A 27,267-nucleotide genomic window follows, 5' to 3' on the forward strand; every position below is an offset into this window, starting at 1 on the left:
AGCCTCGAAAGCTATTCCCAGACCTAAACCGTTCTGTTTACCACCTGTTCCAATTTTCTGCTGAATATGGTGAGTAAAAACTTTCTTTGTCCAGTCATGGGCGGTTGGATTAAATACCCTCAACATTCCAGAAAAGCTCAGCATTCTCAGGAACACAGAATTTCTTCTCCCCATTATTGCTTGCTTCCCTAAATCTACTATTCCCACTGTTAATCTCCATCTCTCTTTCTCTCTCCTTTTAGTTGGATGGCATGCTTACATAACTTGTCAAAGTAATCCCTATACCAGCCCTCCCCCTTCTGTCCTGAACCCACTGGTTTAAGCTAAACCAGCAATGATGGGAGCAGCATCTGCTGGGATTACCAGTGAGGAAGTCATATAGCCCTTTAATCTTTAACCGTAAACATGCCAAAGATTCCAGATCTTTATTGCACATAAAGGAGGCAAGATTGACTGAACAGAAGATCAGAGGAGATCAGCTAGTCATTCATAATTCGCACAAGTATGCATAGAAACATTTGGTTCTGATAGAGATAGATTGAATAGAGGCATTGTTAACACGGATTATCATTAGTAGGAAGGCTGAAGCGAGTTGAGGAATGTGGATAATATTAGTTCCAGAAAAAAACATCAGATAGTTTGTGGTCATGGACTGTATCCAAAATTTTTGAACAGAAATTGTGCAAGACTCTTCAGTTGTATATGTGACCTTGGACCACAAAACCAGTCATAAGTTGCACAGGTATATTTGTAGCAATAGCCAACACAACTTTGTATGGGTCAAAATTGTCTATTTTTCTTTTATGCCAAAAATCATTAGGATATTAAGTAAAGATCATGTTCTATGAAGCTATTTTGTAAATTTCCCACCATAAATATATATATAAATATTTTTGTGTGAATATGCATTGCTAAGGACTTCATTTGGACAACTTTAAAGGCGATTTTCTCAGTATTTTAATTTTTTTGCACCCTCAGATTCCAGATTTTCAAATAGTTGTATCTCAGCCAAATATTATCCTATCCTAACAAACCATATATCAATGGAAGACTTATTTATTCAGCTTTCATGTGATGTATAAATTTCAATTTAAAAAAATGGACCCTTATGACTGGTTTTGTGGTTCAGGGTCACATATACTTTATAATTTTACTCAATAGTTGCCAAAATAGTGTTTTTCAAAATGGGGAAAATACCTTTTTAATTAATAAAAACAATAATATATATATAAAAAAAATTTTATTAATTCCAAATTTCACAATTTTAGTTTTGCTTGAGATTAGTCATGATTATTTAATTCCACTGATTGCCCTCAAATTTGTTTGCCCTCAATTTTTACCCCCCTGACTGTAACAACAAAATATGATTAAAAAGTCTGTTTTAAAGGCACAGTATGTTTTTTCGCCGCTAGGGGTCGCTAAACCCTTCAAAACAATAACAAAAGCGTAGATTGATGACGCGGTGAATGAGCGTAGACATTCCGATGGATCTAATAATGTTTATGGCGAAATAATGGATGAGTGAATGCATTCAAGCAGGGCGTGGCCGAGAATCGCGGGCGCGATTGCTAATGAGAGACAGATATCAGTGCCACACGCGAATCCCGGGGGATATAAAGGAATGAGGACATTTCATTCTACCGAACTAACTTACTAGCAAAGCTGAATACTACAAATACAGGTCAGTTTATTTGACGACTTAAAATTGTGAGGTAACGCAGCACTGTTTCACTTGATATTGATATACGATATTGATCCTCGTCTTATTTCTCCTTTTGTTCCAAAATTTGCTTGCCATGGTCTGTAATGTTTGAACGAAACAACAACAGCGTGTCGCTAGACTTTAGCTCTCCCGTTTGTTGCCATGGTTACTATACAGCACAAGGAAACCAGGGATAAAGCAGATATTACGTCACTGACAGGCGACAAGTGACAAGGGAGGGACGGGCACTATTTAAAATGGTGAATTTCTCTGAATTTACAAATTCTTGGAAACATTTAGGATAATGTAAGTACACAGCTGAATTAAATATATAACACTGTGCAAGTGGTTTTTGGATATTTTAATATAAAAATCTTACATATTGTGCCTTTAAGTAAATTTCCATTAAATTGAATCATGGAATAGTCCTTAAATAGTATTCATATTTTGCATTAAAAATTATATATGGCAATATAGAAGTCAGTTATGGATCTTTATGCATGAAAATATCTGCATTTATATTTTAGAAAGAGGGATATCATCATATTTGGGGGTACAGTATCTCACATATTTTTATATAATGTGAAGAAGGAATGTCTACATTCAGGAGTTTGCTGACAAGGCAGGTTCAAGCAGTGATGTAGTGAGAGCAGGAGCACTCTGGGATTTTAACACACTGGGCTGTACTAAGGGAGAGTGACTAAACACTGTTTTGAATCATCAGTGTGGCACACTGGTTGCTCCCGTGGCTGAGGGAGGGGCCACTCCTATTCCTCCATCTGCTGCAGAACTGTAAACAATGATGTCATTTCCTCTCAGTGGCTGAGTTGGCAATTTTGGAAGCTTAAAAGAGCACAGGGCTAATTTAGATTAAGAGTGCTACTGTCCCATTTTAGTGTGCTTTATTTAGCTTGCAACTAATCTAAACATGTTAAAATATGCATTTGGTGTGTCTCTAACAATTGACTCATAATGAGTCATTATTAATATACAACTACAGGTGCGGTTAATCTTTATCGATACACATTTCCATAGGTGTGTCGTCTAGTCTACAGTCATAGACAATGATGGCACGTTTGTATTAGTAATAAATTTTGGCTCTACTGACAGACAGGCGTGTTTTTTTCCATTCCCAGCATATTATACACTCACCTACTTCCAACACCTGTTTGACACAATTCAGGTAAATACAGTGGTTGTATAATACTGATGACTGCTAATGGGTTTCTGTTCAGGTCTGACAGAGCATGAATGAATGTTCTTGTTTTTCAACCGTCTGTAACTATGGACCACAAATATGGAACAAACTGAAAAAAAAGCATGTAAATAAGTTGTCACAGAATAAGAATATGTGAATAACTCAAATTTGACAAAAATGTCACATAGAACCTTATAATTCCAAGGTGATGAAATATGTTTGTTCACACTTTAGTTGAAGGTCCAATTCTCACTATTAACTATGACTTCTGCCTCAATATACTCCCAATTACTTAATATTAATAGTTAGTAAGGTAGTTAAGTTTAGCACAAGGGATGTAGAATATGGTCATGCAGAATAAGACATTAATACAGTTTTTATAAACAGCCTATATCCTATTTATATGCATACGAATCAGTGTTGGGGGTAACACATTCCAAGTAACACGAGTTATGTAATCAGGTTGCTTTTTCAAGTATCTAGTAAAGTACAAATTTACAAGAAAATATCTGAGTAACTTTTTCAAATAAGTAACGCAAGTTACTTTTGCTCTCCTGTCTTGTGTGCGCTGTGTAAGTTAATCATGATGGATATTATAGTTCTAGACTAAATGTGAGCATGCCTTTTACTCATCTCACTTGCACAAAAACAGATTCAGTATTCAATCAAATATCATCAAAATCAATAAAAAAAGTGAAATGCAAACTCTGAATATTACCCACAATAATTAAAATGTTAAATAACACAAATATACTTTATGTATTTAATCTCACTTTATTAACCAATGTCTTTGCTGCTTACCTACTATGATTGAATTTAACAATACTGATAAGCAAAAATGACTCTAGATAAAAATGACGTTTGTGTTTCATTGTTTTGTTTTTATTACTTAAGTAAGAGTTTTGAACTTTCTTCTCCTGCATCCTATTTTTCTGAAGTCCAGAAAGGCAGCACAGCTGAAAGGTTTGTTTGAGCTTCACCCTCTACTGTACAGGCATAAATTTGCATTTCCTTCAATCTGAGGCTTATTCATTTGCCATATATATATATATATATATATATATATAGATATATATATATATATATATATATATATATATATATATATATATATATATTAAAAGCAAACAAGGAAAGCCAGCCCAGATGAGTTAAAGTAGCACAAACGCAATATTGCATGCATTACGTTTGAAAGGATGCTAGTAAACCTAAACTAAAGTACAATTTGTTTATATTATATTAAGAATATGGAGTGAATTCAGATAAATTGTGCTACTTTTTAACATTGAGGTTTCTGTAGCGGTCCAATTTAGCTGAATTTACCCAATATATAAATTACAAAAAAGGTCAGTAGTTGAGTTTTATTAAAGGAATTTGCATTATAGTAATATTATTTCTTTAGTGTTCAGTGGATTATAAAATGTGGGCACAATTTTCAATGTCTTATAAGACAAACAGCAGCTTTTAATTGCACTAAAGCACTGTCTGTTCGTGAGAAGTGACACGAAGAACACATTATTGTGATAATCAGTAATAGGACACTTTGCAGTAGTAGGCTACCAAATGACAGGTAAAGGTATCTCTGTTAATTCTAGACAGGGAACTCTCAGGAGTCCTCCATCAATAAATAATTTAAGAACCTTTAAGAAGTCAGACAGTAAAAATAGACAGGCATGGGAAAAGGAGCTATTTGCTTAATTACAGCAGGTGACGTCACAGGCTATTTAAATCACTGACACACACCTTAATAACTCAAGTGGGCTTATTGTTACCATTATGTAGGCTAATCCATAGAAATCCTGTCCAGTTCATTGAACATTTATAAACCATCACCACTGTCTGCTAGTCTTCTCAAGTAGACAAATTATCTTTTTCTGTCGAAGTGAGGTCCTCCTTTGAATAGGATACTTTTATATAAACAATTTTCTGAACGATTCGTTCAAGAACCGATGAGCGATTCGGTGATAAAAGATCATTCAAACCGATTGATTGGGCTAAAACATTTACAGAAATATAATAAAACAACATGTTTATAACTTTATTGGTGATCGTTTTATTAACATAAGCATACAAAACAGCCTTGGTTTTAATAAATAGTATTGTATCAAAACATCCAGGCTTTTCATCCAAGAGATGCATATGAAATTTAACATTTTGAAATTTAAATGCAAATTATATGACGTTATCTTGCTGAATCGTTGTCGCAACAACATAGCATTAACATAACGCATAAAAATAAAACATAATTTAAAAATAGAATAAAACGCTGAACATTTTAAAGTAAACAGGGACCACGTGTTGCTGTGTTGAAACGGTTTTCTGAACCGGTTCTTTGAGATGAACTGTTCGAAAGAACCGATTCGTAGACATGAGACGGACATCCCATCACTAAGTCTGTTGTTGACCCAACGTTGTTCTCCTTCCCGCGTTCATGTGGCTGAAGCGCGTTCACGTCGACTTGTAGCGCCGCTCCCGTGAAAAATACGGTATATTTCAACAGCTTCAGTCAGTGCGCGACACCGAGACTGCCGGGCGACAGCAGCGTCTCCTTTTAGCGAATGTGGAAACACAAACATACAAACGATTAACGGACGAGGACCTAGGACCGACGTGTAGTGGATTATTTTTTTAATTGTTACGTTTGGCAGCAGAAGGATATTTTTCCAGGGGTAAGTGCAGTGCTTAAATCCCTCATTCGAGGATAATGGCTCTGTTGTTGATTTTAGCGAGCTAGCTAGCTTAAAAAGCGGCTAGCCGACCATGCTATCAACCCCTTTACTGTGTTCCTCAACAAAACACCTATATTTTGACCATATTTTTCTGTTAACACATTAAGGTTCCTGGTGTGGTTCGTAGCCAATCCTAAAATGTTTTTTTTTATTCTCTTAAACGCTGAGATTTGGTCCATGTAGCCATTATTAGCCCGGCTTTGCTAGCTCTCTCTTTGCTTGTACTAAGTGAGACACTGTTAATGAGATGAAATGAAATGTAATATTGCCATTGGAGTTCCTTCCAATATTAATAGTCAGATGCATGCATGCAGACATGCTATTTGTGTTCAATTTTTAATTCTAAGCTTGAGGCCTCGTTAATTGACATTGAATCATACTGGACTCTAACCGTAAGAGAGATGGCTTGACTGACAGATACAGTATTAATCTCTGCAAAAGGAGCCTGACATTATATACTCATGTACACGGGTTAGCTGGTCAGCATGCGATATAAGAACATGTATATAACTTCAATATAACCTGTTATGATGATGATTTGGATAATAAAGCATAAAGCTAACCATCAATGTTGAGTCTCGACACGACTCTCTCAAACTCAAGATGTTACAGTAAATTCATGTGCATGGGATTGCTTTGAGACCTAAAGAAGCTTAATGTCATGAATGCCAGTCTCTGCTACACACGGGATTTATTTTAAGCTTCCCCGCTCGCAGACGCCTTGAACTTGGCATCTGGATCATCACTCCGTTTTGTTTACAAAGCGACTGCGATTTGCCATTGAGGTGTTTTGCTAGCATCGTTGTTGCTACTGAATTGAGCTGTACTGTTTTCGTTGTTCTTTATCCTTAAAGATCCATTTAAGCACCTCCCCTATCGATTACAGTAAGTGAGGTTAAGTTGCAGTTGGTTGAAGCAATAGCTAGATAGGAGAGGGTCAAATCCCTTCTGTAACTAACCTTATTCTACTATCTTTATAAAGGTTAGGTTGTTATAAACAATGGAGTGTTACCACAGACTTGATATTTTACAGCATAAAATAAACACATATTTTAAGAGAACCTTCAGGCTACTTATTTAAAGTACTGTAGATCTTTCTCAGATGTCTTATTTCTTATTATTGGATTGATCATTGATTGGTTGATTGTCCAGGGCTGTGTTTATCAAAAGCCTAAATGGTTATCAAGCTCACAATGCTTTTGAGAAATGCATAAGGTTAAATGTATAAACCCTTCTGCCTTTGCTTTGGGACTCATTTGTGTTTCTGTGTGTCCAGGTGCTTGGAAATGCAATCCTCCTCTTTCATTCTCCTCCTCACACACCTCAGCAGTGAACTAGAGATCATGTTATGGAGTGTTCATCACAAAGTTATTGATTGATTGTTTATGTAGAGATTTGTGCTGTTTAGTGAGATCTTCAGAAGGCCATGGAAGTTGTTTTTCAGTCTAAATGTTAACAGTGTCTTGTTAACATTTAGTGTAGTCTCCAATATAACTATAAAAAGCAGAAAAGACTAAATATTGGTTTAAAAAAAATCATCAAACCATTTATCAGTCTACCCGTTTCTGAATTCTGAAAATGAATATTTGCCTAATAAATTGTGGTTGTTGGTACATTTCGATCATTTCAGTCAATGGCTGGCGTTATTTGATTGTGACTCTTGCGTTTTCAACCTGTCTTTATAGGGCAGCTGCAGTATCACTTGGTCAGACGAACTTGGTCGCTCCCCCACAGAAATGACATCTGTCTTTTAGAGTTAGACTCCACAGACTCAGGGTAATGGTGAGGTAACCTGACCCCGTTTATAATAGCTGAAACAGGAGTTAAGAGCAGGGATCGAACATTTCACACTCTCTATCCCATTGCATCTCTCTTCTACCTCTTCTACTTGCTTGCACACACACCACTGTTCTCTTTATCCCCTTGTGCTGCCAATTATGTCTACTGAATAATCACTACAGCATAGGAACCAATCACAACATGGCCAAGCACTCACAGAAAAACATGAGATACTCCATTCATTTTAAACAACCAAAATACCCATTGTGTAAAAGTTTTAAGGGGCATTTGTCACTTTACTTAGCCCAGTTATCATTTGCTCATGGAAACCGAGGTGAATAAAGATTTGTATAAATGTGTTTGGTAATGTATTGGTTTCCAATAAAATAAATAAATAAAAAGACGTGTGTTTCTCATTGTGGGGGTGGGTTTATTGGCACCCACCGGCAGAAACATAAATCTCCGCCCATGCAGTACTTTTTGGGCGAGTGTTTCGGCTGTGTGTTACGAACAACTTCTCACACAGCGAGTACCAAATTGAGTTCTCTTTTACGTCTTCTTTTGCTTGAAAGGACATATTAACACTATTATTGACATTATAACATTATTGACAAATAATGTCAAAATGCTTGTGCAGATGAATTCATTCAGAGTTATATTAAATAATGTCCAGGGTAATCCATGGTTTAAAATGGGAGTGGATGGTGGCCCAAAATTTGAAGTCCAAAAAATTGCACCCATCCATTAAAAAAGAAGTACACACGACTCTGGGGTTAATAAGGCCTTCTGAAGCGAAGCAATGCGTTTGTGTAAGAAAAATATCCATATTTAAAACTTTATAAAGTGTAATCTCTAGTTTCCGCTAAGTGTCATATGCGCGTTCACAAGAGAATGGCGTCCCGGCTTATGACGTAAGACGCAGGCGCTGTGTGAGCTCCGGTGAGAATATGCTAGTCTCGCGAAAACCAAAGTTGTGTGCACCAAAGGAAATCCACGTGAATTGTTTGAGCTATATTCTACATTTTATTAGAGTTAAAATGGTGATTTCTTGTGAATAGCTTTGTTGAAGCAACCCGGATAAAGTCTTGAGATTACGTCTGCCGACATCAAAGGGAGATGCTCCATTAACATTTCACAAATTTCCTGTAAAGGATCCTGAACGATTGAAGCTATGGCTACTCGCTATTCACTGGGATGTAAATACACCCGTGGAAAAATTATATAAACGCGTGCTGTGCAGTCAACATTTCTGCTTCGAGGATTACAAGGCAGAGAAGAGTGAAAATACAAGATGACTTCTGAAATTGTCAGCTGTGCCTACGCTGTTGTTTCAGCCAAATGAGGCATATATTCAACAAGTACCGTAATATGATTGCTATGTGAAGTTTTTAAGTAATCGCTCATGTAACTGTTGTAAATTTTTTTTTTTTTTTTTTTTTTTTTTTTTTTTTTTTTTAAATCTCTACATGCAATTTGACATTTAAAACTAGCACAACTCGGTATGCCACCAACCTGACTGTTCATCACTGGAGCTCACACTGTGCCTGTGTCTTACGTCATAAACTGGGGCGACACTCTCTCGTGAAAACGCATATAACAGTTAGCGGAAACTAGGGCTGCACGATTAATCGCATGCTATTCTCAAGCGCATTTCGTCAGTAAAGCCGGTTCCCTGATTACCGCTAAATCGCCATCACCTGTTTTTAAACCGAGCGCCTTTTAATAGACAGAGCCGTAGTTCACAGACAAGCCACGCAATATCGCGTTCATTATCGCAGGCGATTCATCTGCGATATGAACGCGATATTGCATGGCTTTTCAGTGATCTACGGCTCTGTCTATTAAATGCCGCTTCGTTTGAAAGCAGGTGATGGCGATTTAGCGGTAATCAGGGAACCGGCTTTACTGACGAAATGCGCGTGAGAATAGCATGCGATTAATCGTGCAGCCCTAGCGGAAACTAGAGATTACATTTATAACGTTTTAAATGTACATATTTATAAATGGATATTTTTCTTACACAAACGCATTGCTTCGCTTCAGAAGGCCTTTATTAACCCCCCGGAGCCATATGGATTTCTTTTATAATGGATGGGTGCAAGTTTTTGGACTTCAAATTTTGGGCCACCATTCACTCCCATTATAAAGCATGGATTACCCTGGACATTATTTAATATAACACTGAATGTATTCCTCTGAAAGAAGAATGTCATATAAACCAAGGTGGCTTGAGGGTGGTAATTTTAATTTTTGGGTGAACTATCCCTTTAAGATATATTTGATGAAATCCAAGTTTTTATTTTATCCTCAGTAGAAAGCAACAAAATGACCACATTCAAGGTCCAGAAAAGTAGTAAAAACATTGAATTAAGTCCCATTAAAATAGTCAATGTGACTACAGTGGTTCAACCTTAATGTGACAAGAAATCTTTTTATGCGCAAAAACGAAACAAAAATACCAACTTTTCAACACATTTCTCTGCCCTTTCATTATCCTATGCTATTTACTTTGCAGCGCTTCCAGGTTGTACATCAGTATTGGCAGACGCTGTTCACGTGAGCAGCACGAGGCATTCGTGTGATGCTAATGCAGAAGCCAGCCAATACTGAGCTGGCGTTCAGACGTAAAAGTGCTGAACTGTGTTCACTCAGTCAACTGAAAAAAGTATTCTCGTCGCCTCATAGTATTAAAATTGAACCACTGTAGTCAAATTTATTTATTTTTTTTACTACTTTTCTGGACCTTGAATGTGGTTATTTCATTGCTTTCTTTTGAGGATAACAAACCTCGTTTGGAACGACATTAGGGTGAGTAATGGGTGAACTAACCCTTTAGGTGAACATAAACGATTGAGAAAAGTAATGGCAGCCTAATAAACCTGCTGTCTGTTTTTAATGTTAATTAAACAACAAGGGACAAAGAAAAAAAAAACTCTTGACTGGATAACTTTTGTAACTTTTTAATAAGGTTTGATCTGTTTAGTTTACACAGTGAAGACTATGCTGTTGTTGTTTTACATTTAATTTATTCAGTTTCTCTGTTAGGTGTCCTGGAAAACCTGGAAAGCACTGTTTATTGTTCTGTTATTATAATTATTTGTACTATTGTTAGTAATTTAATTATTTGTTCTTATTTTATCACTGACAGATTACTTGTCTGTAACAAACAGTTAGGCTAGTAGTTTTTGGTGTCATGACCTTATTTATTAATAAACATTTATTTATTCATTACTTTTTTGTGGTGGGACCAGTGAGAATTTTGGCAGGGCATGTACAAATTTGAACCACTGGGCAAGTAGAAAAAGCAGAAAAAAAATCACGTTGAGCCCTGAATTGTGCTTTTGTTTGTTTAGATACGGTTATTTTTATTGTAACTACTTTTTGTATATGCTTTGCTTGGCTCTCAGATTCTGCCTTGCGAAAGAGCACAGAACATGCTGATATTTTTGGTTTGTGTCATTTATGTATCTGGAGAAGTTAAAGTCTGCTTTTTTACACCGTAACATGCATGCATTTGTAGCCTGTGAAACTCTTCCTGCTTGGTCATGCATCATAGAGATTGGGTGTTATTAGTGTATTAGTGCTAATACAGTATGACTGAGCATGATAGCTGTTGAATTTTCAAGCTAAACAAAGATTCAAACCCTCTTGTGTAAGTGTAAATGACAACACAAAACACCTCATTGTTTGTCAAGAGTGCCCACAGCAATTTAATGTTTATAGCTGCTAGTTACATTAGCAGCCCCTGCCCAGAGCTCTTGCTGTATATAGAGTTACAGGATAGAGCTCTAATGGACTCTGTCCATTGAGAAGATCTCTTCGAGATGAGCAAGAGATAATGGACGGGATAGAATCGCTAATGAAGTGTGCATGGTATGCTTCATTTCCCCCTGTTTGTCTTCAGGTGTAGCTTCTGTTTCACTTTTGAAGTGAGTGGCCCAACTGGAGACATGGACTATCATCTCTTTCACTATTGTGCTCACATTATGTTGCCGTGCTGTTCCGTCATGAAAGCTTGTCATTTGAATGGTTTTCAAGCCGCGTGGTTATAAAAACGAGTGATTTTAAACCATTCAAGCACAATAGGGAGCGAAGAAGGACTCATATTGTGCACGCTGTCTGAGAGATGGTTTCTGAGAATACACACCTGAAACGCACACATGAAGCTGCTGCTCATACAGTGTGTGAGTACTGAACTGAGTTCTGTTTGGCACCTGTTGAACAGACATGTGCTATCTGTTGCTGTCTGTGTCATTACTGTTAATCAAACCATCTCATTGCTGTTGATTGAATCACTTTTGTAACTTTAATCAGAATAAATCTTTATTTACTTTATTTCTATAGGCCTATCTAGAACTTTATAAAAATATGTTTTGTCTCATTTGCAAGCGAATAGAACCGTCTAATGTCTAAGTTATCATAGTTGGTTAAATGAAGTCAGTGTGCCACCTACTGGCCTTTTGTGTGACGTGTAGGTTGGTGAACGTGCGAAATGGCCATTATTGCATTACCCTATTTGATAGAATAAACGTGATTACCAGTTTAACCATTATCGTGCAGCCCTAGGTCATTTCGCCCACACATAGATGAGCGTCATGTTGAAGATAGTCATGGTAATGTGATATATATTTATTGTAAGGCTGTGGAGGATGAAACCTTTTTGATTTTGAGGGCTGTCTGCCAGTGATCATTTCAATTCTGCTTATTGTATGCCTTTTTTGTTTGATTATCAATGATGTTGATATTCTCACCACTTAATGCGAAACAAGGCTGTGGATGTCCTGCTATCAGTGCGTGTGCTTACAATTCTCTTGAGTGTGTAAGGCCATCTGTTTAGACAGACGTAGTAAAGCTGTTTCTCATGCAAAACAACTGTAATGATGATTGTGGGTTTCACTTTCTTTCTATTTTTTTTAATCCTAAATTATTTTCCACTGGAAACTTGTTTTGCATCCCAGCTGTAGTTTAGAGGAGCTCTGGTGTTTACTCTACCTGGAGTATAATGACCTGCATGGAAATATCATGTCTAAGCCCTCATGTAGATGGAAATACTGTGCAGAATCTCTGCCCTGCCCTCAGCCCTTTTGTTTACAAGTGCTTGTCCTGATGATTGGAGATTTGTACCATTAACAAAACATCCTGCTGTCAGCATATGATCTGGGCCCTTGGGGGCAGTGTGGAGCACATGGTGTGTTCAACTGTAATAGTCTTGTCAAGGATGCATATAAGTCCTTCTTTTTTTTTTTTTTTTTTTTTTTTTTTTCTTCAGGCTGGAGTTTTGATTTGTTGGAGGTACGGTTTGCGTTTTTGTGTTTAAGTAATTATTCTTTTTATCACACTGGATCTATTATTTTACTCAAAAATACATAAGATGCAGATCAGACGGTCACTGACTTCTGACAGTGTTTAAAATGTCATTGAATTCAGAAGATGACCACATTTTCTGTGATCTGTTTTCTATTTTTGAATTAAAATGAATACTTTGATATTGTAATGAATAAAAAAAAATTAAAAGGTAAATTATTCAATTGAATATTACATTTACTTTTGTATTAATTCTTGATTTAATAGTGACTACCAGTTGATGCATTTATAACCAACATGCAAGAAGCCATTTTTATTCTTATGTGAAAAGATATTAAACAGATTTTTTTCATGTATTTTCATGTCTTCTGTCTTTTAGTCTTTTATCATGTAAGACTTCATTTATGTTTTTTTTTGGGGGGGGGGGGTTCCCCCACATAGCAAGATGTTTTTCCTTGAATCCATGTAGACAAGCTGATGAGAAATTTAAAAAAGGACCTTTACCACAGTGCAGGATGCCTGCAGGTGTTTCAGTCACACTGTACGTGAGGCAGGACTGGGCACAGCCCATTTTACATGCGTGACCCCTCACATCTGCCCTTTCAAATGATAATGTAGCAACACCGGAACAAAAGACTTGGCAAATGGTCTTTTATAATTTCAAAGGCTTTCATTTCTTTTGTAAGGCCATCACTGATTTTAACAGCTCTATGATTAACAGATGTTTTTACATAAATAGGAAAAGACTGTCTGAAGAACACCATTTGTTGTGACTATAATGGCAAGGATTTTAATAAGAGGACTCATGAGCACAGCATTGAGGAATTTAATGTTTTGATTGTCGTGTTATCACTAGTTAAATCTACAGGGCATGTTTTGATGAAGGCGAGGGACCAAAGGTCACACGAGACAGTCAGAGCCCTGTAGAGTCACACTGAAACGTTGATATGGGGCCATCGTCCGGGCCTTAATGTCAGTTTCAAGAGCGGATAGGTCAGATTGTTTTAATCAGCTGTATTCTAAGTATGTGGGCATGTGCTGGGGTATTTTGGGTAGTGGTGAGAGGCGATAGTGGTATATGATGTGGCTCTACACTCTGAGCTTCTTTATAGTAGTTAAGACTGGTGATATTGGATTTGTCGTAATGTGCCACTTTCTCTGTCTATACTTTCAAATACATTAATATGCCCATAAAGCTGCTTTTCTCTGCATTTGTGGTTTTGTTAGTGCCGTTTATGAGCAGCGTGTGTAATTGTGGAGGGTTTTGTTTAAGTTGCCGGCTGTCATAGAGGTGCCATGCTGTAAAGTCTTTGTCTGGGCGACATGAATAGAGGCAGCGGCAGGAGGAGGAGCTGTGTAATCTGACACGGCTGGGCCCATGAACCGGTCCCACTCCTCCTCGTCCTCGGAGAGAGCGGGAGAGAGCATGCTGACTTCAGACTGACATTTGACTCCTCAACCCACAGGCAACAGTGGTGACTGTGCAGGCGGGACTCTCCTTATTTCTGCGGTCGTTCGGAGAGTTCACTTCTCTGTGCAACAGCATGTTTCTTGCTTCTCCGTTTTCTTCACTTGGAGAGCTGACGGGGTACTCCGAAAGTCCTGGGAGTGGTCTCTCTCAAATGAGTCGTGGAATGTACTTTTAAAGGGAGGAAAAGCCTATCAACTCGACTCCCTAACCGTGTTTTTTAGTTTTTCCCTTTTTTCTTGGGATTGCCGCTTTAAGTCTCCTTCCAAGCGCTGGGAACTGGATCTACTTGTGTAACATTCCTAGATTACAGCAAATCCTCCCCCCACACTTTCCGCTTTACCAAATTTATTTGCTCATCCTGGACTGTTCTTTACTGAAGAGAAAGTCTTTTAAAAAGGAAATCTCCTGCTCTCCATTTTTTAAGGAACAGCTGCTGCTGGAATTACACGAATTACGCAAATTGCGTGAGTGTGTTGGTGTTCGGGTATCATCCCTTCCTCCTTTGGGGGGTTGGGGGTGGGGATACCTTACAGTGGCCCTGAGCGACCTGTTGGAGCTGTGTCTGTCTATCATGGCTATTAGAATAAGATTATAGGAGAAGGAGAGTGAAACAAGAAAGGAGGGACCCTGTCTTATGGGACCATTTGTTTTTATGGAAAGAGCATGATGAAGAGTCAATCTGCTCCCCATGTCTGCTACTGTTAGACTACAGCCTGTGTACTCATGGAAGGGGGTGCTCAAGCTCTTCTCTTGCATAGCGGCCCGAACTGCTAGCAAAACTAAAGGTAACAGAAACATGCTCTCATTGTTTACTTCCACCACTAACTCACCTGTGAGAGGAAGGCCATTTCTTTCGTCTATCATTTACTGTGTTAAAGGTGGCCAAAAACTGTTTTTGCCCATACAATGAAAGTCAGTGGAGTTTAAAACAACATTGCCTTTATTGTATGGACCAAAATAACAGACTCATTTTGACATAAACCATGTATTCATATATTCTAACAGTTTGTTTTCTTTGGGCTTCTGATTACATTCTGCTTTCTACTGTAGACAAAGGGAAAGTTGTCTGTTTTGAGAGACAACACTGATGATTTTCTTTTCTGTTATAAATTGCTGAGAACCCTCCCATCCTTGATTTTTATTTTCTTTGTCTATGTGTGTGTTTGTGGTCTAGTCATAGTTTGAGTCTGTGGCATGGAAGCCTAACCTCAATAGAGCTGTCTTCAGACCTACTGTGTGCATTGTTAGTACTGTAGTAGTGCATACTAGGATTGTTTTGGGTTGGTGTGGAGGGTTGAACACTAAAGGGGGGGCGATACAGCGAGGGCAGGCTGTGACTCGTCTGCCTGTTCAGGGAACTATGACTCACAGACTGGAGGATCATGTATTTCTGTGGCTTGTACATGGGTAGTCGATGTTACGTGATAAGTATTACGTATATTTAAAAAATATTTACATCTGTAAATAATACTAAAGAATAATTTGCATTTTATTACTTCATTATTTTTTCATTTCAAATTCTCAGTTTCATAATGCAGTTTTGAGACAAAAGGAAAGCCCTCTCCAGAAACTGAATAGCTCAATAAATTAATTAAATGTATATATTTATTTACAAAAAAAAGACAGCTGTTGTGTTTATTGTATCTCCATGATGATACTTGTCTAAATGGTATTTATAGAGATCCCCCCCCCCCAAATTTCTTTAAAAAAAAGTCTACACATTTTTTTTTTTGTCACATTCCATTGAAATGAAATGTTGGTTATAACTGTTGACTAATTACAGCATCTGAAAGCATACTCGTTCCCTTACAAGAATCCCCTACAAGAAATATAAATTTATCAAAATAAATAAATAAATGCATGCCCAACTACCCACAATACATTAATATTTCTTTCCCACATCTCACATTTTGATCCCCCTCAGGCCAAAGCTTTTTGCTGGTGGCTGCATTAGTTTTTCTATATTACATAGAATTGGTCCTGAGATTTAGATCAGTCACTATATGACTTGTAATAGGATTCATAACCTTATCTGATGTTCTCATAGCAGCCAAGTCAATTACAAATGTTGATATCAAAACAAAATTGAATTTTCAGCTTTTAAGTCCCTGTTGGCTTTTGGTCATGCTGATCCATGCTATTGACCATCTGCCAGATTTGGACTTCTACACCACCTAATCTGCTGAATAATTTCACCAGATACTTTAATGCATATTGATCGACCTTCCATTCTGAATAGCTTCTGATGAAATATTGAAGCATGGCCTAATATGGAGAAATCAATGTGAAGCCCAGCCAGTATTGTGCTCCGCATTAGTCTTGCCCACTGTGAGCATCTGATTTAACAGGATTCGCATTAGAAAAGATATGAAAAGGTATTTAGGCCTGGGCGATATCATTAGTTCCCTTCAAGGAAAGTCTGTTCACTCGGTGGCCATATTTGCAATGCCTCCGGGCAGCAATTTCGGGCATCCAAGACCAAGTCCTATCTATTTGAATGGGGAGGATTCTGAAATCTCAACGACTCCTTGACAAACTTACAATTAAATAACATATTTCAAATCCGCAACAAAATCTGACATGAACTTTCCCATAAATGTTGTTTCTTATTCTCAATTAGCGTAAAAAAAATGCTTATTTTTCAGGCTAGACGAGCCAATACGCATTTGCAGTCCTAAGCGGGAACCGGAGCCTCTAACGGCAGCTGCAGTGATGCATTTTGGGTGAACTAACCCTTTAAAATGCAAAAACTTTTTGAAGCAGATGTTAAAAACACTTAAAAATGAAAATAAAAACAAAAAGCATAGGCTCATCTACATAGAAATAACATTTACATTTGACGAGTATATTTTCCATCTGTAAGCTATGCACCGAAGAAAACGTCACGTCTTAAACACAAAAAACAGCATGAGTATCGGAGCATCTGACATGGCAAGCTGCGTTGAACTATACGCGTTAACTATATCGTACAAGTTATTTTCAATATAAAGCATATATCATGTTTAGGACAATTTAGATTATGCACTTACTCCACAGCAGCTCACTCTGTAGCCTCCGCTATTTTTCAGATATGCTCGTAATGCCGAACTACTGTATATTGATATAATCGGTATTGCCCTATTCTGTATCGTTTATAAAAAATTTATTGATTATATCATACAAACTCTGTATACCGCCCAGCCCTATATATATATATATATATATAATATTATTCATAGGGGTGCTAAAAAAAAGGTTTGGTTACATGGGTGTGTCTTCATGGTATGAAGAATTATCTGTTTTACTTGTTTTGTACCTGTATTGTTCCCAACTTCATTGACTCTTCTGTTATCATAATGTATTGTACAGTTGCTATAGAAAAAACAAATGTGTTGGTGTTTAGAAAGTCTTTCTGGTCTGAGAAGGGTGCTTTGTTGATAAGGATTTGCAACACTTAAGTAGTTTTTTAGTTGGTGTGGGTGCTTAATGACACTTAACATGGAAATAAAATGTTTTTGTTACACAATGAGCAAGCTGTGAGACTTGATTTCACCCGTCTTTATTCTTTGTGGAAACCCCCCATTTTCCCCCCAAACCTTTTCAGTTAATTTGCAAAAACAGATAACTCAGTTTTTATTTCTCACAAATCATGTTTTTTTTTTTTTTTTATTGTGCATTCCAAGTAAAATCAAACTGCAGTTGTTATTTTTATTAAATAATAATAACTCCAAAAAATACAGGTAACTTACAAAATTAAAGTTCACTGAAAGTGTATATATATATATATATATATATATATATATATATATATATATATATATATATATATATATATATATATATATATATATATATAAAATAATTTATTTTTATTATTATTATTATTATTTTTATTATTATTATTATTATTATTATTTTTATTTTATTTTTTTTTTTTTTTTTTTTTTTTTTTTTTTCATATATTAAAAGTTTGTTTTTTGGCAAAAGCAGATAACACGTTTCATGTTAAACCAAACCAAGTAATTGCTTTGTAATTGCATTTACACACACTCAAACACATGTACGCACACGCACGCACACACACGTACACACACACACACACACACACAAATGCAAAAGGACAAGCAAAGTTTAAGCATGTAAGACATGTATGGTATACAAGGACTTAAAGGAGTCAAAATTATAAATCCTCAATCACTTTAGTCAGCTTTGACGTAACTCCCCTCAGCTAGCACGTCTTTTTGAAGTGACTAGCAGCCTTGTCACCTGACCTGAATACTGCACACTGATTCGCTAAAATGGACTAATTGGTTTCTGTACACAAACAACAAGGGCACATGTAAGTTTCTGCTTTAAAACGTGAACTTGCGATGCCTTGACAGTGGATAATACTGGCTTTTCTGACTAAACATATTTAGGGTTAAGAACATGCTATATGTGGTGAATTTTTTTTTTTTTTTTTTTTTTTGCTGTTTATTGGTTTTTGCAAATGAAAGACTTTTTTTCATTGTCTGTTACAAAACTGACACATCCTCCTCTCTCTCTCTCTCTCTCTCTCTCTCTCTCTCTCTCTCTCTCTCTCTCTCTTTCCAGAGGTCCACACATTTCAAGGAAAAAAGAAAGACGTACTTGGGAATCATATGGACGAAGGCAAGTATTCAGTTTTATGTTGTCACTGTGCATGTTCTAAAAAAAACACTAAAAGAACTCACAATGTTTGGGAATCCAAGTAGAGTCCTCTGCCAATGTGTAGACCTTTGCAAATGTAGGTTCGTTGTAACTTGCAACAGGGTTGGGTATTTCTTGGCTGTGATGCTTCAATTCATTTTCAGCTGATGTTTACTTCAGCTTGAATTCATGGGGATGTGTAAGGCTTCTTAGTGGAGAGAATGGAGAACTATCTGAGGAAAGATAAATGATAAGGGTTTGTCGTTTGTGCCAGTATTCACACACAGTCCCCACCTGGAATAGCAGGACCGTTCAAACACCCATTCCCTCGAAGCCTGTTACCACAGGCAGAACCACTAGACATTGCAGAGTGACCCATCTCTACCAAAACTGTTCCTGCTGCTGGGCCACATTAGCTTACCATCTCCTTGGCCTTAATCTCTTCATCCCACCAGAACCTTGAATACTGAACCTCTTGTCTGTGTCTTGCATCAATTCTAGAAGGAATTCTTCCAGAGAACTGTGTTCCAGAGCACTGTTTACAAATGAAACTAGACCAAAAGCAGTTCATTTTATTGGAACATATCCCAGAATATATCCCACAAACCCTTTCTGCAATCATACATGTAAGCTTGTTTCCATGGCACATATAAGCCTCATAAAGAAAGTGAAAGAGCTAGTCAAACTTTAATCATAAATCTTAATAACCCACAAAGCTTTTATTATCCATTTTGAGTACTGACTTCAGATCTCAGGAATAAAACTAATTCCCATTACAGAATGTTGCAGACCACTAACCACATTAGAGACTGCAGCAATCCTAAATCCAGTGGTAACACCTACTGAGTGAACAAAGCTCTTGACCACAAACTTCTTCATGGAGTCTGGCATCAGACCACATCATTACTGTACCTGATAAAACTGCAAGACTGCAAGAGTTTAATAAACTTGAATTTGCTATCCCTTTTTATGTATTGAAGTACACAGTTAATTGGCGCTACCATCAATTTGTGCAGCTGCAAATGATGTTATATTATACCTCGTGCTTTACAAAGTGCTGCATTGTAAGTAACTGTATTCAAGTGTTTAATTAACATAGATATTTGTAGCAGAGGTTAGTTATGTAACTTTGTACTGTGTAAACAAGATGCAGGAAGATAAACTCTTTCATTTCACATTATGAATATACTTTATTACCATGAAATTGTTTCTGTACATTTTCTTATTTCTAATTCTTGCTTCATTTTAATCAGGTTTTTTATTGAGGTTTTATGCAGTTATAATATATTGATTGTTACATCAATTAAAACATAGAATTTTTGAGTTTAAATTGTTAATGTGTATTAAAAAAATGCAGTTATATTTTAGCTCAGATATATAGTATATATTTTTGTTTTTAAGTGTTTAAATTAGTTCTGCCAACTCGTGTTTTTTTTTTTTTTTTTTTGTCATGTCCCATATATCTTAACAGACATTTGGAGTCCCAGCTCATGCCTAAACTTAGGCCCTGTTTACACTAGTGCGTTTTAAAATGAAAACTATCCTCGTCTACATTGGTGTTTCCACAGCATTTCAAAAACATTCTCCGTCTATACGTCACGACCGAAAACGCATGTCACATGACTGTTAATGCACACTTGGCGTGAGCATACAAGTGTAAACAGTTGCCTCTTGTGCATAAAGGTAGCTGCAGTATTAAAAAAATTAAGAGTTTAACTGCACAATGGCTGCTAAAAATGACGACAAAGCCAGCAAAGACTGCAGTTCAGTATTGTTATTTTTTTATACGCGTTTTCAAACTAAAACAAGGTCTGCAGGGTTTATGAAAGTCTCCATTTTCGAGGTTCAAAAATGCAGGCGTAGTGTAAATAACAGGCGTAACCATAGCAAAACGTATGCGTTTTAAAACGAAAATGTACTAGACTAGTGTAAACGGGGCCTTAGGTTGCAGTTTTCATATTAGGATTCGATTGCAAGAATTCAACAGCAAATATTAGAATACTTGATGTGGCTGTTTTGCAGTAATCTGTGTCTTGACTTGGAGATGAGAGATGACTCCAGAGATTAGATTTGTGCTTTTTGTTCTTGCTGCATGGTGTGATATGTGGAGGTTTTTGTTTGTTTGTTTGTTTTTTAACCAAGATTTAAAATGTGTGTTAGGGGGAAAGTGCTATTCTATGATGTAATTGAAAATGACATGTTTGAGGTTAACATCTTGCAAAACGTTAGCTTGCAAATAATCATGTTGGGACCAATTTCATAGTTATTTAAATAGAAATTATAAGATGCAAAACTTTGATTAGAATTGTTGTTCAAGTTGTTACATTTTCTAGGTATGAATCTTTTTTTCATATGTTTTCATTGCTTCATACTTCAATAAAATAAACACTAGTAAAACAATTAAGTTACAAAATTGTAATAAGCTTTATTGAAAATTAAGATATTATTTTAAGATACAGGTCTCTTTAGAACTCTCTCTCTTTATCTATGCAAAACTTTGAAAGGTGAAATGCACAATTCTCTAATATGCAGTTACAGCTTCACAGAGAGATGATGTAATTGCAAAAATGTATTGGCAAATCCAAGTTTAACTGAAATCTTACTTTGTGTTGTATCATATACAGTAATAATGTGATCTGATGCCAGACTCCAAGGAGATGCTTGTGATCAAAAGTTTGTTCACTCAGTAGGTCTTAGTATTGGGTTGGCTTGAACTCTGGACCCACAGTATTCTTTAGTCAAAGATTACAGAAACATACTGGATGCAAATATGCAAACGCAGTTGCAAATTCTTTGCCAAAGTATTGTATATAATATAAGTAGTACCACTGAACATAATATATGTTCTTAGGTGGTAATGCTTTCAAATGTCTGTGCCATTAAACCAGATATGTTTTAAGTAGCTACTTGTGTTGACCTTATGTAGCTTTTTGTTCACATACTTGCTTAGTTTATTTTGGTCCTTGGACTTGTCCAACTGCCATGCTTGGACTCAGCTCAGCACTAATGCTGATGTTACCCTCAGCATTAATGTTGATGTTTTTGCTGAGGCTCCATTAATCTGATGTATTAACGTTACCTGACTTAACTGTCTACCTGAGACAAAATAACAGTCTTGGATATTGCAGCATTTTTAAACTTCAGCTTATGCAGTGTAGGCCAGTTGCATTGCCTTTTGTTCAGTCTTCCTAACTCCATTAGAAGACCTGACAACGAGCCTGCTCTAACCACTTCCTCTGGGGTTACAGGATTTCCTGTTATATCTGATGGACTGCAAACTTTCCACTGACATCAGCTCAGCACTGCTGGAGAAAAGACACACCGCACACCACCTTTTGATTCCCAGACGAAGAACTTTTACAAATAGAAAATTCAGCAATTCCAAAAGGGCTCTTACCATGCTTTGCTTTCTTCCAGAGTTTTAAACAAATCCTTTATTGAAGTCAACTTTTTTTCCCCCAAGTCTACTATTTATGTGCCATATAATTTGCTTTCTAGTCTCACAAAAAAATGTTTAGGGAAACTACTCCTGGCACAGTGGACTAAAAAGAGAAACAAATTGCAAACCACTGTGATTTACATTATAGGTTGCCTAAAGAGTAACCCATACTGGACATACAGCCTTTTTTAACATTTGCATTGATTTAATGATTGACACTTACTTTCTCATTACTTTGAAGGTTATTTAAGATGAGACTATTCATGAGACAGATGAACATGATGTTTAAACATGCTGCTTTGGAATGCTTCTTCTCTGTTCCCCCTCAAGAAACAGATTTCTGATGAATTGATATTTAGCTTTGGCAGAAGTAGGATATTTTGCCTGCCAACCACAACTTACAAAAGTCAATGTCCATAAATAATCCTTTCTCACAAATCGAGCACTATCTCTCAAACTGTAACTCTAAACTTGACAAGACCTTATTCCTTTCCCTTCCCTTTCAATGTAAATTTACAGTTTGTTTTTTCTCTTAGTGAGACACATGCATCACTTCAGCTGTCGTTAAAACCTCTACTTAATGGACAAGCACTGTTGTAACAGTAGTGTACAACAGCCATCAGTTGCTCAGACTCTTTCTTGGTGGGAGGGTGGCTTACTGTCTCTTTAGCTAAACTTCAAGCAGACGGACTGTCATTGCTTTTCTCATTGTATCGGGGACATCTGCTCTAGATATGAGGGGCAACATCCTGAAGAGTTTAGCTTCAACCTGCCCCAATGCACCTGCCTGAAGTTTCTACTAGTCCTGAAGACCTTGATTAGCTGGTTCAGGTGTTTAATTGTGGTTGGAGTTAAACAGTGGTCCTCCAGGACCAGGATTGGACTCAACTGAAATATGTTGACCAGTCGCCTGTTAATTGTTTCTTTAAAATGTGTACAGTTTGGGGGCTCGTCTGGGATTTGGATTCGATTTTTATGAACTTATAAAAATGTATATTGTGAATGCACTGTCACGTGCTATTATACGTATATATTATTATACGTGCTAATGTAAAACATGTTCCTGCATCATTTATTATCGTTCTAGGACCTAAGGTTAACCCTTTGCCTAAAGTCTGACTTCTGATTGGTTGATAGAGATTATGTTCCAAGACCATGGAACATGTGTAAATTATGTTAAGAATCCATATATATTCTTTGCAATGATACAATTGGAAACAAACATGTTTTTTGTTTGTCATTTCTAATCCCTTGGTCTTTGACTACAAGGCTTGAAAGGCATTGGGGACATGGTGTTGGGCTAATTTTGGCCTCAGTTGTTACACTCAGAGCTGCTCGGTGAGGGGGCTAAAAATACTTGGCTTTATCAGAGCAGATGTGTTTACTAGCAGATTCTAAGCCACCTACATACACGCACAGCTCGCCGTCTATCCACACCCCCACCCTCCTTTCTGGCACTGTCCTTATTCCTCTACATGAGACGATTTACTGTGCTCTGATCCTTCCACACTGCTCCTTTGTTCTGTAGTCTCTTTATTCCTCACTTAATTGATGTCTGTGTTAAATCTGCAATCAGTCTTTTTCATTTGCTCCCAGTCCTAATTTACAGTTGCTCTTGTGCTTCCTATTAACTGATGTCTGGATGAAGGATATATATAGCGGTCGGGTGTTACAGCTGGGTCACACCATTCCTTTTGTCATGAATTAGGAAAAAATCCATCCCAAGTCCTATACGTCTCTCCACAGGTCGTCCCATACACGTTCACACTTCTCACTGCAGCTTGTTGCCATAGGAACACTCTTGCAGCAGACATGCGCTCTGGCCTTCTGAGTCCACTCTCCATGTCTGGCTTTAAAAAAAAAAAAAAAAAAAGGCGAGGCGTGAAGATCTGTGCATTTTACTCATGCCAGAAATAGCTGCCCCGAGTCTTCCCCTGAGGCCCTTGTCTGACTTATCGGTGGCACTAGATGGCTATATCTCTGAGCCACTCGGGGAGAACAGGCATTGCCTGGCTCATAGCACTGTTGAGACTTTTTCATTGCTCTATTTGGAGTTCATACTGGTTGAATCAGCAGAAATGTGTACATTTTACCCTGAGGCTACATTCTAAAATGTCTACTTCATGTTCAGGAAGCAGAATTGCTCGGATCAGTGCATTAGATGCCAGCTGATCTCTGCAGTCATGCATTATGCAGTTGCTTAGCTGGTCTTGGATGTTCCTTGTAAATGCTTGCACCTCCATTTCTATCTTGTCGTCCGTTTGCCGAACTAACTCTTTTCTTTATCTCCTTTTCTTTAGAAATGAGTCGCCAGACTGCCACAGCGCTGCCCACAGGAACCTCCAAGTGTCCCCCTTCTCAGCGCGTCCCAAACTTGTCGGGCACCACTGCATCCAACAGTGACCTCGCCAGCCTGTTTGAGTGCCCGGTTTGTTTTGACTATGTGCTGCCACCCATCCTGCAGTGCCAGAGCGGCCATTTGGTTTGTAGCAACTGCCGGCCCAAACTCACCTGCTGCCCCACCTGCAGAGGCCCACTTGGGTCAATTCGCAATTTGGCCATGGAGAAAGTGGCCAACTCGGTGCTTTTCCCTTGCAAGTACGCCTCATCAGGCTGCGAAGTTACCCTCCCGCACACAGACAAGGCTGAACACGAGGAGCTTTGTGAATTCCGGCCATACTCTTGCCCCTGTCCTGGCGCCTCCTGCAAGTGGCAGGGATCTCTCGATGCCGTCATGCCTCACTTGCTGCACCAGCACAAGTCCATCACCACGCTACAAGGTGAGGATATTGTCTTCCTGGCCACAGACATCAACTTGCCTGGGGCAGTGGACTGGGTCATGATGCAGTCGTGCTTCGGCTTCCATTTTATGCTCGTGCTAGAGAAGCAGGAGAAATACGACGGCCACCAGCAGTTCTTTGCCATCGTGCAGCTGATCGGAACACGAAAACAGGCGGAAAACTTCGCCTACCGGCTGGAGTTAAATGGCCACCGGCGGCGGCTCACCTGGGAGGCGACGCCACGTTCCATCCATGAGGGCATTGCCACCGCTATCATGAACAGTGACTGCCTGGTGTTTGACACCTCCATTGCTCAGCTGTTTGCAGAGAACGGCAACCTGGGCATCAATGTCACCATATCCATGTGCTGAGGACTAACAGCTGTGCATACTTGAACACATACACACACACACACACATAAAACCAGACATTTCAGAACACCGCAGGATACCTTGAGTTGTGCTTGGGGGACGGGGGAGTAGCTATCCTAGGGAACTTTTTGCTGTTGTACGTTCCGAGTAGTCATCAAAAAAAAAAAACTGTTATTGGTTGGAGCTTGGCACGTCCGACCAGACTTTACTCCTGGGTTCTCAGTTTTATGCTACAATATTATATAAATTAAATAATTAATGTATTCTACATTTTTGAGAGCAACATTCATTGCCCTTGAAGGTATAGGAAAGCCACGTTTGTGGAAATGGACATTTGCAAATGTGGCATTTGGAACAAGGGTTTGAGGAACAGCACGCCGAGCTGGATGGCGGTTGGGAATATTGATCAATTTCGAGGTGGGTTTGCTCAAAAGGTGCAACCCTTAGAGCAAATTTTTTTCATTCTGTTTTGTTTCCCAAGAAGTTTTACATTTCAGTTCAGATGAAACACTAACGTTTGTTAAAATATTAGGTTTTGTTTTATGTCTTCCCCACCCCAAGTTAAGATTTCATTTTAGAGTTCTTGTTTGTTTCTGCCTATCACTGCAGTGTTTCTCCTGTTTGTTTTTGAAGGGATAGTTTCATAACTTGGCACACGCACATCAAGCCAGGTTGTAAAAATGGTCAAGTTTCTGTCTGTCAATGCCACACTTTTTTTTTTTTCTTTTTTTTTTTTAATATCAAAAACTCTTAACAGCTTGATTCAAGTTGTGCAAGTGTATGCATGAGATCTTAAGTTTTGTTGCCTGAGATGGAAGCCCTCCATTACAAACAGTGGAGTAAACACTGCACTGAATATCAGGCTAGGAACGGGGGCAATTAATACAGTTATTATGAGATTATTGTCATAATTATCATTTTGTAATGACTTATAAGAAAATGGAATGAAAAAGGCTGTTGTAACCTTGTGGCTAATCTTCAGTGTTTGTAGATAGTGTTGTTCTTCAGAAGACCTCAGTGTCTTCTTTTTCTCTTTTTGTAAGTCAATAATTTTGTTGCCGTTGTTCTTTGTATGTCTGTATTTCTGTTTTTTGCAAGGATAGGGTGAAGCAAAGCCAAACATCTCTGTGGATACATTGTACTGTTGCTAGTCCTGATCTCTAATTTTATTTGTTTTATTGTTTGTTTTGTTCTATTTTGCCAGTAAATAAATCTATCTTTTTCATACCCACTTTCTCACTCCTCATTCTAAGTTGCAACTGATGATGGCTTCTTTTGGTTTCCCCTCCACCTAATAGGCGAGAATGAGTGAAGCAAAGCAAGTGATACTCAAAATTGTCCTGTTATATATATAGCATTACAATGGCTTATCTTGGTTCTAAGAAACAGAAAAACCAATGTTTCTCGTGTATGGTGCAAAAACACAGCCTCTGTGTCCGTTTTCAAGCCTTCCCCCTTAGGTTTCTCCAGCGCTGGAAAGCTTTTCTAATATTAAAGGGGGTCCTAAAGCTCATGCTTGATCATAACCCTTCTTTGTCCAGTGATATTCCTCTGACCTTTTCTTTTTGTAATGTATCTCAGCCATCTCTCTTTCTACAGTCTTTCCTCAACTCTATCTTGTTAACTCTCTCCTCCACCATCAAGAATGGACACGCCCCCTACTGCTGATTGGCTACAAATGTGTTGGCTCGGTCCAATCCAATCCAAGTCTCGGTCCAATCCAAGTCTCAGAAATTGCTTACTGCGTCTTTTAAGTTTTTTGTTTGATTCTCCAAAACCTTTTTTTCCCCCTGATTTCAAAGTTGTGATTACACTTGGTGGTTCATTACTTTTAACTTTTAGGAATA

The 27,267-nt window shown here is 37.8% G+C and overlaps 1 protein-coding gene across 2 annotated transcripts; it reads left to right on the forward strand.

The window, feature by feature from the left end:
• The first annotated feature begins 5,411 nt into the window (after positions 1-5,411).
• Positions 5,412-26,638, forward strand: siah1 (siah E3 ubiquitin protein ligase 1). 2 transcript variants are annotated; one of them, XM_067389280.1, is made up of 3 exons: positions 5,412-5,569; positions 18,756-18,812; positions 24,570-26,638. In XM_067389280.1, exons 2-3 carry the CDS (start codon positions 18,803-18,805, stop codon positions 25,418-25,420), a joined length of 861 nt encoding a protein of 286 aa, XP_067245381.1. In that variant the 5' UTR covers positions 5,412-5,569; positions 18,756-18,802; the 3' UTR covers positions 25,421-26,638. The 2 variants fall into 2 exon arrangements, with proteins under 2 accessions (XP_067245381.1, XP_067245380.1); XM_067389279.1 differs by lacking the exon at positions 5,412-5,569 and adding an exon at positions 14,148-14,968.
• Positions 26,639-27,267: the final 629 nt, after the last annotated feature.

This window comes from Chanodichthys erythropterus, chromosome 7 (genome assembly GCF_024489055.1).
Source record: "Chanodichthys erythropterus isolate Z2021 chromosome 7, ASM2448905v1, whole genome shotgun sequence".
Lineage (NCBI taxonomy): Eukaryota > Metazoa > Chordata > Actinopteri > Cypriniformes > Xenocyprididae > Chanodichthys > Chanodichthys erythropterus.